This window comes from Mustela erminea, chromosome 20, assembly GCF_009829155.1.
Source record: "Mustela erminea isolate mMusErm1 chromosome 20, mMusErm1.Pri, whole genome shotgun sequence".
Taxonomy (NCBI): domain Eukaryota; kingdom Metazoa; phylum Chordata; class Mammalia; order Carnivora; family Mustelidae; genus Mustela; species Mustela erminea.
Window position 1 is genome coordinate 23,885,209 of NC_045633.1, and position 11,722 is coordinate 23,896,930.

Here is an 11,722-nt window from a genome sequence, read left to right on the forward strand (position 1 = left end):
GGTGGCCATACAGCTTCTGTAGATAGCCAACCATCCAGAAAGGACAGTCAGGCCTGGGACCAACCTGACCCGTACCTGTGTGGGTGGGAATGGTTGGGAATTCGCTGGGATCTAAGAGAGGAGGGTACCCTGGTAGCCGTTCCCCCCGCCCCCAGTACCACTGCCCCAGCTCATCCTGGACCTGGCCTTGTCAGCACTGGAAATGGATCAGTGTAAGGCTGTAGGCCAGAGGCCAATCCCAATTATCCTGCCCTGTCCCCAGCACCCCATGAGGGAGGAGGGGGACTCTATCTTCAAAAGAGCAGAAACAGACTTTTTAGAACTTCTTAAAAATAGGGGCACCTGGGGGGTGGAGTCGGTGAACCATCTGCCTTTGACTCAGGTCACGATCTCAGGGTCTTGGGATAGAGATTGCATTTTGGGGGCTCCCTCTCAGTGGGTCGCCTGTTCTCCCTGTCCTTTGCCCCACTCATGCTCTTCCTGGCTCTCAAATGAATAAGTAAATAAATAAAAATCTAAAAAACAAAAAAGCCAGCAACAGGCCTCCGGGTTGGTAGTGGCGGAGCTGCTGGAGCAGGGAAAGGGCGGGAAGTGGGCCCTGAGCCTGGAAGCTGCAGGTGCCCCCCCCTCAGTGTGTGGGTCCGGGGGCAGGGAGAGGGAGCTGGGACCCCCCGCCCTGCAGTAAAGCTCCTCTCCCACAGTCTCTGAGCTCCTGCATCTGTGGTGTCTCTGCTCCGTCCCCTGTGGTCCTGCGGTCCTGCCCAGGTCACCGCGCAGGGGTAGGCCAGTGAGCTCCCCGCCCCCCCCGCCGCCTTCCCGCAGGCCTCCATGCACCCCCAGTCAGCAACCCGCACAGCCGTCCTGTGTCGCAGCAGCCTGGAGGCACTGACGTGCTGTGCCCCGTCGCGGACACACTCCTGGGGCCAACTGACCCCTCGCCCTGACCCCGCCCCCCAGCCCCGCCGCCAGTGTTGCCGCATCCCGAAGTGCCCCCGTTGCCTGGGTGTGCGAGGCAGCAGTGGGCCTTGCACGGCTGCCCTCGACCCCACCTGCCCCACAGAAGCCTCTCGAGACTCTCCTGTCTCTGCGCACCCCCACCGGTGCCCGCTGAGCCCGACTCCCTCACAGTGCCCGCAGCATCCGGGGCGGACCCCTCCCACGGACGCGGGCCTCAGTGTCCCCTGACGGAGCGGGGGGCGACCCTCCTAGACCCCAGAGCCAGGCCGTGCGGGCGCGGAGGCTAAGGCCGCTGAGGGTCGGGGGTGGGGGAGCCCATCTCGCCGGGCTGGGGGCGGGGGGCGGGGCTGCGGCCAGGGGCGGTGGGGGCGGGGCCGGCCGGTGGGGCGGGGCCGGGGCGGGGCGTGCGGGCGTGCGGGCGCGCGGGCGGGGGCGGCTCCACCGCTCCGCCATCTGGCGCTCGGCAGCCATGGCCGGCGGACGGCGGGGTGCGCAGCTGCCGCATCTCAGCAAGGTGGGTGCCAGGACGGGGTCCCGCTCCCCGCCCCCTGGGTTTCCCGGCATGCGGGGCGGGGAGCGGCGGGACAGGGGTGGTGCGGGCGCGCACGAGTGTGGACGCGGGGCCGGGGGCGCGGCGCCGCGTGCGGCGGGGCGGGGCGTCGAGCCGCGGGAGGGGGCGCGGGGGCGTGGTCCTGTCCCTCTCCCCTCCCCCCGCCCCTGCCGCCGGCCGCGGCCCCAAATCTGCAGTGGCGCGGTAATCTTCCCTGAGCTCCCCGATCCCGTTGCGGGGAGTCGGGTCTGGGGCGGGGGAGCCTGTCCGGAGCAGCGCCCCCCGGTGTCCCCTCGCCCAGATGGAGCGGGTGGTCCTGAGCATGCAGGACCCCGACCAGGGCGTGAGGACGCGGAGCCAGCGCCTGTTCATCACCGTCATCCCGCACACCGCGGCAGGTGAGGCGCCGCCGGACCGGGCTTGGTGGGCGCCCTGCCGCGGCCCACCCCCGCCCCGCCCACCCCTGCCCCATGCCAATCTCTGCTGTGCAGGCGGCGACGTCGTGGCGTGGCTGATCCGGAAGTACTGCATCTCAGACGAGGGTAAGGGGTCAGCCCCTTGCTCGCCCTGCCCGCTGCTCCCTGCCCTGGGGTCGCTGTGCTGACGTCCTGGGCTGGTCCTCGTCAGGGCTCACAGGTGTCAGGGCAAGCCAGGTGCGCTGGGGAGTTTGGTTCTGGCGGCTGAGAGCCCGCCTCCCTGTGCCCCTCCCCTGCAGAGGCCCTGCACCTGGGCACTCTCCTAGTGCAGCACGGATATCTGTACCCTCTGCGGGAGCCCCGCAGCCTCCTGCTCAGGCCGGATGACACGCCCTACAGATTTCAGGTCAGGTGCTGCTGGGAGCAAGGGGGAGCCCCAGACTAACAGCCCAGCCAGAGGGGACTCCTGGGAGGGGGACTGGGATTGGAGGAGGAAGCGGTGATGTCACCACAGGCCTGGGTCCATGGCCCCTCCCCATGAGGCCTGGGCAGTATATGCCCTTTGGTAGAAGGATCCAGTTAAGGTGAGAGACCTGCAGTTTCTCTGAGATCATGGCAGGGACCCCATAAAGGGCGTAGTACCTGGGGAGGATTCTGGTGGTTTCCCTGAGGATCCTTAAGCCCTGGCTCATGAAGGAGCCTGTGTGGGGCCTGAGGACAGGGTCCTTGCGTCTCGGTGTATAACCCCAGGCACGGTGGAGCTCCCCTGCCCGGCCTCCGCGGCCACAACTGGGATCCAGGCAGGCTTTGCTCTCAGTCCTCACACACAGTCTTCAGCACAGACTGAGTACATGCGTGGCTTGGGCAGGGCCTGTCCACCCCACCAGGCAGCGAGGACTCTGGGAGGCCAGTCAAGGAAGCGGTGCCTGCCCTGGGCCCCAGGGAGTGAGTGGAGCTAGGTTCCCGCTGGGGAAAATGGCCAGTGGTCTGTGAGTCTCCAGGCTGTAGGCAGACAGGCAGGTTCTGAGGCACCATCTGGCCAGCCCAGTCCCTTCCCAAGGGATAGGGGAAGGTGGTCACAGCTGGGGTGGGGAAGGCCCCGGAGGTCCCGGACGCCCTGTTCCTGCACCATACCAGACGCCCTATTTCTGGACAAGCACCGTGTGGCCAGCTGCGGAGCTGGACTACGGTGAGTGTGGAGGAGTGGGCTAACCTGGGACAAGTTCCTAGCCTTGCTGCCCTCCCTCCCGAGTGATGCCACGAGAGACGAGGGGCAGAGAGGTCTCCCCTGCAGCCTGGCCCCCTATCCTTCCAGCCATCTACCTGACAAAGAAGAACATCCGAAAGCAGGGGACCCTGGTCGGGCACGAGAAGGTGGGTCCCCCCTGCCCCCTCCTGAGTCCAGCCCGAGGACCCAAGACCTGCCCTTGGTCCTGGGCCTCCCGGTTTGCCCTGGAGCACAGCCCAGGCCCCAGGAGAGTGCAGACACACAAACACGTCATCTGTAGATGTCTCTGTGGGGAGGTGGTTGGTCTGCACCCCGAGCTGCGCACAGGAGGGGTTATCCACTGGCGCCCTCGACATCCCCCAGGAGCACTATGACCAGCTGCACAGGAAGATCAGCCACACCTGGGACCTGGTGGTGATGCAGGCTCGGGAGCAGCTGCGGTAAGAGCTTGCCCTGCTCGAGCCGAGGGGGCACTGCCCAGGCTTGGCTGCCCACCTGGCTCTGCCTGAGGGTGGGGGCGGTGTGGGAGGGGCTGTTGTGGGCGCCACGGCCCCCCACCTCCACCTCCATCCCCAGGGCAGCTAAGCAGCGCAGGAAGGGGGACAGGCTGGTCATTGCGTGCCAAGAGCAGATGTACTGGCTGGTGAACAGGCCTCCGGTGAGCCCCCTTGCGTGTGTGTAGGGGCGGGGGTTCTCGTACAGCAGTGGGGTCAGGGGGGCCCTCATACAGCAGTGGGGTCGGGGGGGTCCTCGTACAGCAGTGGGGTCTTACTGGGATTCAGTGTGCCTCCCTCAGGTGCTCTCTCTGGACCCACAGTTTGAGCCTGTGGTGAGGATGTGGCTTTCGGGGTCCCAGCAGAAAGTTCTAGTTCTAGGACCCATCAGAACCAATCATAGGGCCAGTCCACACACATCACAGGAAACCAGTTTCTTTCTTTCCTTTTTTTTTTTTTTTTTTAATATTTTTATTCATTTATTTGACAGGGAGATTACAAGTAGTCAGAGAAGCAGGCAGAGGGAGAGAGGGGGAAGCAGGCTCCCTGCTGAGCAGAGAGCCCTATGTGGGGCTTGATCCCAGAACCCTGAGATCATGACCTGAGCCGAAGGCAGAGGCTTTAACCCACTGACCCACCCAGGTGCCCCAAGAAACCAGTTTCTTTGAGGTGTAAGGGCGGGGGCAAAGTGGGGCCAGGCTTATCGACAGCACTGAGGGGCTGGGGTCACAGGCCAGGAACTTCTGGGGGTGCTAGCCTGCAGTTAGGCCTTCCCCAGAACTATGGTCTGGGCGGGAGGTTTGCAGTCCCCCTGCTGGCTGGGGCTGTGGGACAGTCCCAGCTACCACGAGGGGAAGTTCCTGTGGGATAAATCCACAGGGAAGAAAAGAGCGAGCCCTGCACCGGCCCAGTAGCTCATGCGGGTTGTGTACGTGTGGGTTAGGGTGGGGCTGTCTCTGGGGAAGTGATGGGTCATCTTCCGCCTGAGCGCTAGGTTGGGGAGGCTGGGGCAGGAGGGTGGAGTGGACATGGCTCCCAGGCTGTGTCTATGGCTGAGGGTCCAAGTGGAGGGCCCTGGGAATGGCAGCTGGAGCCTCTGGGTGAGCAGGCATAAGGGCCGTCTGTGAGGGGGGGCCAGCCCAGCACATGTGTTGGAGGATGGGAGGGCCAGCATGCGGGGCACGTGACTGCCCCAAGACGGGCGGTGAGAGGGGCGCCTGGCTGGCATGGTTAGGAGAGTGCAGCTCTGGGTCTCGGGTCATGACTTGGAGCCCCACTGGGCGTCCAGCCTACTTTAAAGAAGAAAGAAGAGGGATGGTTTGGCTTGTGCTGTGAGCAGTGAGGACCACAGTGGGGAGGTGAGCTGGCCTCAGGGGAGGTCCCTGTGGGGGTAGGACTGGTAGGGAGAGGGCCCAGACTCTGCCCTTCTCCGATGGCTGGTTGGCACTTTACAGAATGACGTACGGGTGCAGAGTTGATGGGGGAGCCGGGGGCAGAAACCCTAGGCTGAGGTGGGTCTCGGCAGCCCACCTGGGTTGGACCACCCCACCACATCTCGGCCTTCCTCTGCAGCCGGGTGTCCCCAGCGTCCTGGAGCAGGGTCCCAAGCGCAGCTCCTGTGCTGCTGAGCGAGTGCAGATGGTGAGGCCCTGCCCATGTGCCCCCAGGCCGCACCCTTCCACCCCTGCATACGTGTCTCCCCACCCCATGTGGGGGCTGCCCAACCATCCGTCCCAACGGTGTCTGACCCCGACACCCAGAGGCCCTGCTCTGCTCCTGGCATCATGCGCCCCCGCCTGCACCCCTGCTTCCAGGTCTCTGCTAACCCTCACCTCTTGTCTCCCCAACCTGCTACGGTGGGTGCCTGTAAGTGTGACGGGGCTCTGGGAAGGGTGGGACAGCCTCAGGGTCTCCGGGAGTTGGAGACACCCCCCGCAGAGCCATGGATGGGCCTGAGGGGCCTGGGCTGAGCCGGCCACCTCCCTCCAAGGCCTCCGATGGCCTCTGGACAGACGTGTTCAGACCTGGTAGCAGGGCTCTGTTCCAATCCCCCAAAGCGCAAAATATATAATACCTGGTACCTTACAGATAAAACTTTCCCTTTGAAGTGGTAGTTCACGGTCATGGGTTTGGAATGTCCTCATGATAAGATTGGCCAAAGAGAGCCAAGACCAGCACTGGGCATCCCAGGCATCCTGACGGTTGTGTGGATGTTGGGCAGGGCCAACCGGTCCACCTGGCCCCGAGGTTGTGGCAGGCGGGCTCTGAGCTCTGAACACGATGGGATGACTTAGAGTGCGAGTTAGCAAGATGGAGTCCCCCACTGTGATCCTGCGGCTGGATCTCTCATGTATCTGCCGGTTTAAAAAAAATGAACTAGATAACATTAAAAAAATAGGAAGTAGGGACAGTTGGGGACTGTAAGGTGACTTCGACAACCTGTGGGCTCCATGGGACATTCTGGAAACCTTATCTAGAGGCCCCAGATGCTTCTTGGAAAGCCAGACCCTCCATTAGAGGAGGGGTCTTCACGGGGCAAGACAGGGGGCTTGAGCCATTCTCCACCAGCCCAAAGATGGACTCATGAGCCCAGGGTGGGGGGTCGGTCCCCACAGGGCCCACCTTTTTTTTTTTTTTAAAGATTTTATTTATTTATCAGAGAGAGAGAGGGGGAGAGAGAGCGAGCACAGGCAGACAGAATGGCAGGCAGAGGCAGAGGGAGAAGCAGGCTCCCTGCTGAGCAAGGAGCCCTATGTGGGACTCGATCCCAGGACGCTGGGATCATGACCTGAGCCGAAGGCAGCTGCTTAACCAACTGAGCCACCCAGGCATCCCCAGGGCCCACCTTCTAACTGCAGTCCTTTTGGCCCCTTCCAGACCAAGAGCACAGAGTTCTACAAGCAGGAGGTAAGTTCTGGGGGTGGTGGGAGGGAGGGGCCTGGGCTGGCTGACCCCCAGCCTGGGCCCCACCTCATGGGCCTCACATCCTAGATGGAGCGCTGCAGGAAGGCCCTGACCAGGGCCCGGGTGAAGTCGTCCGTCTGCCTGGAGGCGTGAGTGGGCTGGGGGGCCCGGAGTGCAGACCCTCCCTCTAGGGCCCTGGTCCCCACGGCCTCCCCCAGCACTGGCCCCTGGCACGGCCCCCCACCCCCAGGTACCTGAAGTTCAGCGGCCAGCGTGGGCCACACGACCCCATGATGTCGGGCTGCCTGCCCAGCAACCCCTGGGTCAGCAACGAGGACGCCTACTGGACCATCAACGCGCCCAGGTGAGCCCAGGGGGTGGGGGCCGGGGGGCCCTGCCATCCCGCTGGCACAGTCATTGTGCTCCTCACCAGCCCCCGCCTGTCCCCACAGTGTGGCCGTGCCCACGAAGCTCCGTGTGGAGCGATGGGCTTTCAGCTTCCAGGAGCTCTTGGAAGATCCCGTGGGAAGGTCCCATTTCATGGACTTCCTCGGGACCGAGTTCAGTGGTGAGAAGCGCTGTGCCCTGCTCGAGGTCCCTCCGGGTTTCTGCCAGGCCCGGCCACTGCTTGGGTGGGTCTCACTGGGCTCATGGCCTTCCAGCTGAGAACCTCAGCTTCTGGGAGGCGTGCGAGGAGCTGCGCCACGGAGGGCAGGCCCAGGTCCGCGCCACCGTGGATGCCATATACCAGTGAGTGCCGCGGGGCAGGGACTGGCGGGCATGCGGGGCCCACAGCCACGGGCCTGTCTCCTCGCACGCCCCCGTTGTGCTGACTCAGGCAGTTCCTGGCCCCCGGTGCTGCCCGCTGGGTCAACATCGACAGCCGGACGATGGAGCGGACCCTGGAGGGCCTGAGGCAGCCCCACCGCTACGTGCTGGACGAGGCCCAGCTGCACATCTACATGCTGATGAAGAAGGTGAGCAAGGGGGGCAGGCGAGTGCCAGCCTGGCTCCCTGACCCCGGCTGCCGTCGCGCATACACCTGTAGACTGAGGTCCTGCGGGCCGACTGAGAGGTCTGCTTGTGATTTTTATAAGTATCGTAACGTGGAGGATTCCAGATGTAAAGTAGACACAGTGACATGGTGAATCCCTGCATTCCTGCTGCCTGACTTCCAAACCGGTCAGCTTGGGGCCCGTCCGGACCCCTCGTCCATCCCTGCCTGCTGCCCCCCACCCCGTGACTCTTGTGCCATTTTCAGACTTCCTGTCTCTGTGTGTGGTCAGGATCCCCTAAAGGACACGGACCCCACCTTCCCTTTCCAGTGGGACCCAGGTGTCAGCATCACACACTGAACACAGGGTATTTGGCCCATGTCCTTGAAGAGCTGATTGGGTTCTGAACAGGCTCTGCTTGGCGTCTGATTGTCCCCGTAACACGTCACCACAAACCCAGGGCCTTAGGACAGCGCCATCTGGTTCTGTCACAGTGTGCTGCTCAGGCGTCCCCGCTGGGTCTCCTGGGGCAAAGGTCATGGTGTGGGCTTGCTGGCTCCATCTGGAGGCTCTGGGGGGCCGGTCACGTTCCCTCCCCTTCCCGGCTGCTGGGGACGCTGCTCCTCTGTGAGCGGCCACTCCTGAGGCCCTGTCGCCAGCATAGCATGTGCAGCCGGTCCCTCTGGCCGTCCTGCTGGCCCCTTGGACTTTAGGCCGCCCTTTGTTCTATCATGCCTTACCTCTGGGTCCTACCAGCGGGGCTGTTGCCATGTCTTTGGAGGGACTCTGTCGCCTCGCTTCCTGGATGTGGGTGGTGAGGTCTCAGACTGGATTGGGCTCACTGTCGGGTTGTACCGTCTTTGGTTTCTTCAGAGGTGATGCTTGGCGTGTCCTCATCAGGACATACGTGGGGCCCGGCCGCCTCCCGTTCGGGGATGCGAGCTGCCCGACAGTGGCTGGCCCGGGTGAGGAGCCGCCACCCCTGCCTCTGTTGGTGAGCTGGCGTGCGTCGCGGAGGTGTGTCCCCTCGCCTGCGCCTTGCCCACAGTCCCCCAGGGGAGGCACAGTCAACACGTGATTTCTTATCCTCTTCTCCACTTTTGAGTCGTGACTTGGAGCCGCTCGCCTGCTAGGGGTCAGTGAGTGGGAGGTGGTTTTCATACCACGGTCCTTCCAAGCTCTCGCCGGATGGTGGTTTTGTTTACCGTGGTTCTCCCTCTGCCTTGCTGTGCGGAGCCCCCCACCCCCAGCCCCCCGTTGGCTCTCGAGGCACTTGATGTGTTCTGAGACCTGCTGCGGCTTGCCCCAGGCCCCCCTGCGCCGTTCCCACGGGAGGCCCTAGCCCCTCTTCTAGGCTCTTCGGAAATCTTGACCTGCTGGGCGTGTTCGCGGTCACCCAGATCGCGTCCAGGTCCTTCAGTGAGCAGAACCAGTAGTACAGGGTTCTCGGTAGAACACGGGCTCCCACGAGCACGATCATTCAGATCGGGTGTGCAGAGCTCCTGGGCGCGGGCTTCCATCGTCTTCCTCACTAACCCACTGGACGTCTTGGTTCGCAGCAGCGTGGGTGTAGCGACACGCTCGCTTTCCTCCCCTCTCTCCCCGGCATCCCGGCTGGACGACCCCACGCTCCCGTGCACTGTAAACCCACGCACGACAGTTACGTGCTTCGCTGGGTCCTGGGTGTGTCCCCTCCTGGGGACGCCCCGTGGACGGCTCCGCTGCCTTACCTGTGCTCAGGGTGGCATCACCACCCGGACGCACGGTCGTCCCGCTTTACTTTCCATATTCAGGAACTGATGATTTGTTGTTTCCTTTTGTAATTATGTGAAGCATCTACGTGGGTCTAAAATCCAATCTATAAAGAAGGTACACTTCAAATACGTCTAGTTCTATCGCAGTCTTCCTACTGTAATTAACTGTTTAAAATTTGTATTTTTTTTTAATATAAACAAGGAGGTTCACGGCTTTCTTTCCTTCTTTATTGGTTTTTCTTGACTTTGTGTATTTTTTTTTTTTAATGATTATTACCCTTTTTTTTTTTTAAAAAAGATTTTATTTATTTATTTGACAGATAGAGATCACAAGTAGGCAGAGAGGCAGGCAGAGAGAGAGAGAGAGAGGAGGAAGCAGACTCCCGCTGAGCAGAGAGCCCGATGTGGGGCTCGATCCCAGGACCCTGAGATCATGACCTGAGCCGAAGGCAGAAGCTTTACCCACTGAGCCACCGAGGCACCCCTCAACCTTGTGTTTTATTTTGCTCCGTTTCCTTGCCCTCCCACTTGCGGGTGCATTGAGAACCCGGGAGGCACTCCTTGGGGTTTCCTGCTTGGGGTCCCGTGGTTCAGTCCTCCGTGCGTGGGTGCTGGGCCCCTGCCTACCTTCTGAGGGTTAATGGGCCCACTGGCTCGGAGCCCAGGTGTCCCTGCACCTGTCTGACTTGGTTGGGGCAGGTCTGGGACGGCTGCCTCCAGTGCCGTCCCCTGGGGGTGCTCTGGGGCTGGCAGGGGCCCAGCAGTGCCAGGCAGGGGCCCAGCGGAAGCTGGCTGAATGCTCTCTCTCGCAGGACTCCTACCCGAGGTTCCTGAAGTCCGCCGCCTACAGAGACCTGCTGGCAGAAGCTGTGGTTCCCCCAGAGGCCAAGAGACGGTGAGCTTGGCCGCGCCCTGTGCCCGGGCAGTAAGGCGGGCAGGTCCCTCACGGCCGCCCTGCACTCAGGTCCCCTCTTGTCCACAGGGTGTTCCCGTTTATGCGTAAGCCGCTGCATGCAAGCCCTAGCCCTGCTCTCCTTCCTGCCTCCCCCTCTGGGGAGCCTGTGGCTGCGACCAGTGGCCCTGAGTGTGGTGACAGGGGCACCTAGGTGGGCAGATAGCAGGAGAGGGAAGTGGCCATCCTCACCGCTGGCCTGGGGTCCTGGCAGCTCTTGAGACCCTTGGCATGGGCGTCCCCTAGTGCCCAGAGGGCCCAGCCTTGCCCCCGTGTCTGTGGGGCTCTTGGGCTCTCACCTTTTCCCTTGTCAAGCCTTCCCCTCCCCAGAAGGGGCTGGTCCAGGGGCTGATTCCTGGGAAAAGGTGTCCCTGAGCTTCGGTCACCTGGACAAGGGGAGGATAAGGGGGTCCAAGCGGGGCTGGCTGCATGAAGCCCCTGGCATTCTGTAGTCTGCTGGCGGGACCCTGCGGGGACCACACAGCACACCCCAGTTCCACTGGGGCTGTCTCCGCCTTGCAGCCCGCCCTCACGGGTCTTGCCCACACCGTGGCCATCATTGTGCACGTCCCAGACCTCCTCCCGCAGGGACACCTCCAGTGCGTGTCCTCGAGGCTGGGGCTCCCCTGGAGCCTCGCGTGTGAGGCAGAGCTGACTCCAGGGCCTCACCTGGGACAGCCAGTCCCGTTCACGGCCAGGGCAGGTGGACTCCTTGGGGAAGAGGGGTGTGCCAGACCCGGGGGAGGTGTAGCTGGTCTCTTGGGGTGCGGCTCTCATCAGGCCGGGGAGGTACCCGTGCTATTCCCACCCACACCCAACCCGGAAATAAAAGACCCTTGGCCCTCACTCTTGAGTTCACCCATTGTCCGAGTTGTGGATTGTGGTGGAGTGTGTGGTGAGTGGTAGGCATGCGGGAAGCGTGCGTGACGCGTGTGGCACGAGGCGTGTGTGGTGTGAGAGGCTCGTGGTAGACATGAGGCACGTGTGCAAGTGAGGTGGTGTATGTGTGAGGCACGTGGTAGACGTGAGGCAGGCGTGGTGTGCGTGAGCCACATGGTCTTGCGGTGTAAGGGGCGTGAGGCGTGTGTGAGCCGGGCAGTGGTGGCGGACACTGGGGGAAGTCGGGAGATCTGAGGCGCGGGTCACGGAGAGTGTCATGTGGCGGGTCTGCGGCAGAGGAGGGACCCAGCTTCTAGGCTGGACCGGGGCTGCAGTCCCAGCGGTCTTCAGAGGAGACGGCGGTTAACATCGTTTGCACTCCGGCCGGACAAGGGTGCTCCAGGGGAGTCCAGACACGGAGTCCTGGGACAGCATGGGAGACAGGAGGCTCCTGGCATTCAGCCCAGCGCGCGCCGGGCCAACTGAGGCCTAGGGCGCAGGAAGCCCAGCCGGTGCAGAGTCCCTGAGGGGCCGCAGGCTGGCTGCCGCGTCCACAGGTCCAGGGTGCACGGCCCGGCAGCACAGGCATCTCC

General features: G+C 63.1%; 1 protein-coding gene across 6 annotated transcripts; it reads left to right on the top strand.

Moving 5' to 3' along the window:
• The first annotated feature begins 1,360 nt into the window (after positions 1 to 1,360).
• On the top strand, positions 1,361 to 11,096 carry RGS11 (regulator of G protein signaling 11). Of its 6 annotated transcripts, XM_032327629.1 has the most exons (18): positions 1,361 to 1,471; positions 1,809 to 1,905; positions 1,999 to 2,049; positions 2,223 to 2,329; positions 3,061 to 3,112; positions 3,239 to 3,297; positions 3,515 to 3,591; positions 3,728 to 3,809; positions 5,218 to 5,286; positions 5,460 to 5,501; positions 6,523 to 6,552; positions 6,637 to 6,698; positions 6,800 to 6,913; positions 7,002 to 7,117; positions 7,212 to 7,299; positions 7,388 to 7,526; positions 10,111 to 10,193; positions 10,281 to 11,096. In XM_032327629.1, the coding sequence occupies exons 1-18, from the start codon at positions 1,427 to 1,429 to the stop codon at positions 10,402 to 10,404; spliced, it is 1,437 nt and encodes a 478-aa protein (XP_032183520.1). In that variant the 5' UTR covers positions 1,361 to 1,426; the 3' UTR covers positions 10,405 to 11,096. The 6 variants fall into 6 exon arrangements, with proteins under 6 accessions (XP_032183520.1, XP_032183519.1, XP_032183521.1 ...); XM_032327628.1 differs by having other exon boundaries at positions 5,218 to 5,511; XM_032327630.1 differs by lacking the exon at positions 5,460 to 5,501.
• Positions 11,097 to 11,722: the final 626 nt, after the last annotated feature.

Excerpts from the sequence above, each read along its gene's own strand:
- RGS11 (XM_032327628.1), top strand. The coding sequence starts at position 1,427 with ATGGCCGGCGGACGGCGGGGTGCGCAGCTGCCGCATCTCAGCAAG. Across the intron at positions 2,330-3,060 it reads ACACGCCCTACAGATTTCAG|ACGCCCTATTTCTGGACAAG; the intron begins GTCAGGTGCTGC and ends GCACCATACCAG. Across the intron at positions 6,553-6,636 it reads CAGAGTTCTACAAGCAGGAG|ATGGAGCGCTGCAGGAAGGC; the intron begins GTAAGTTCTGGG and ends CTCACATCCTAG.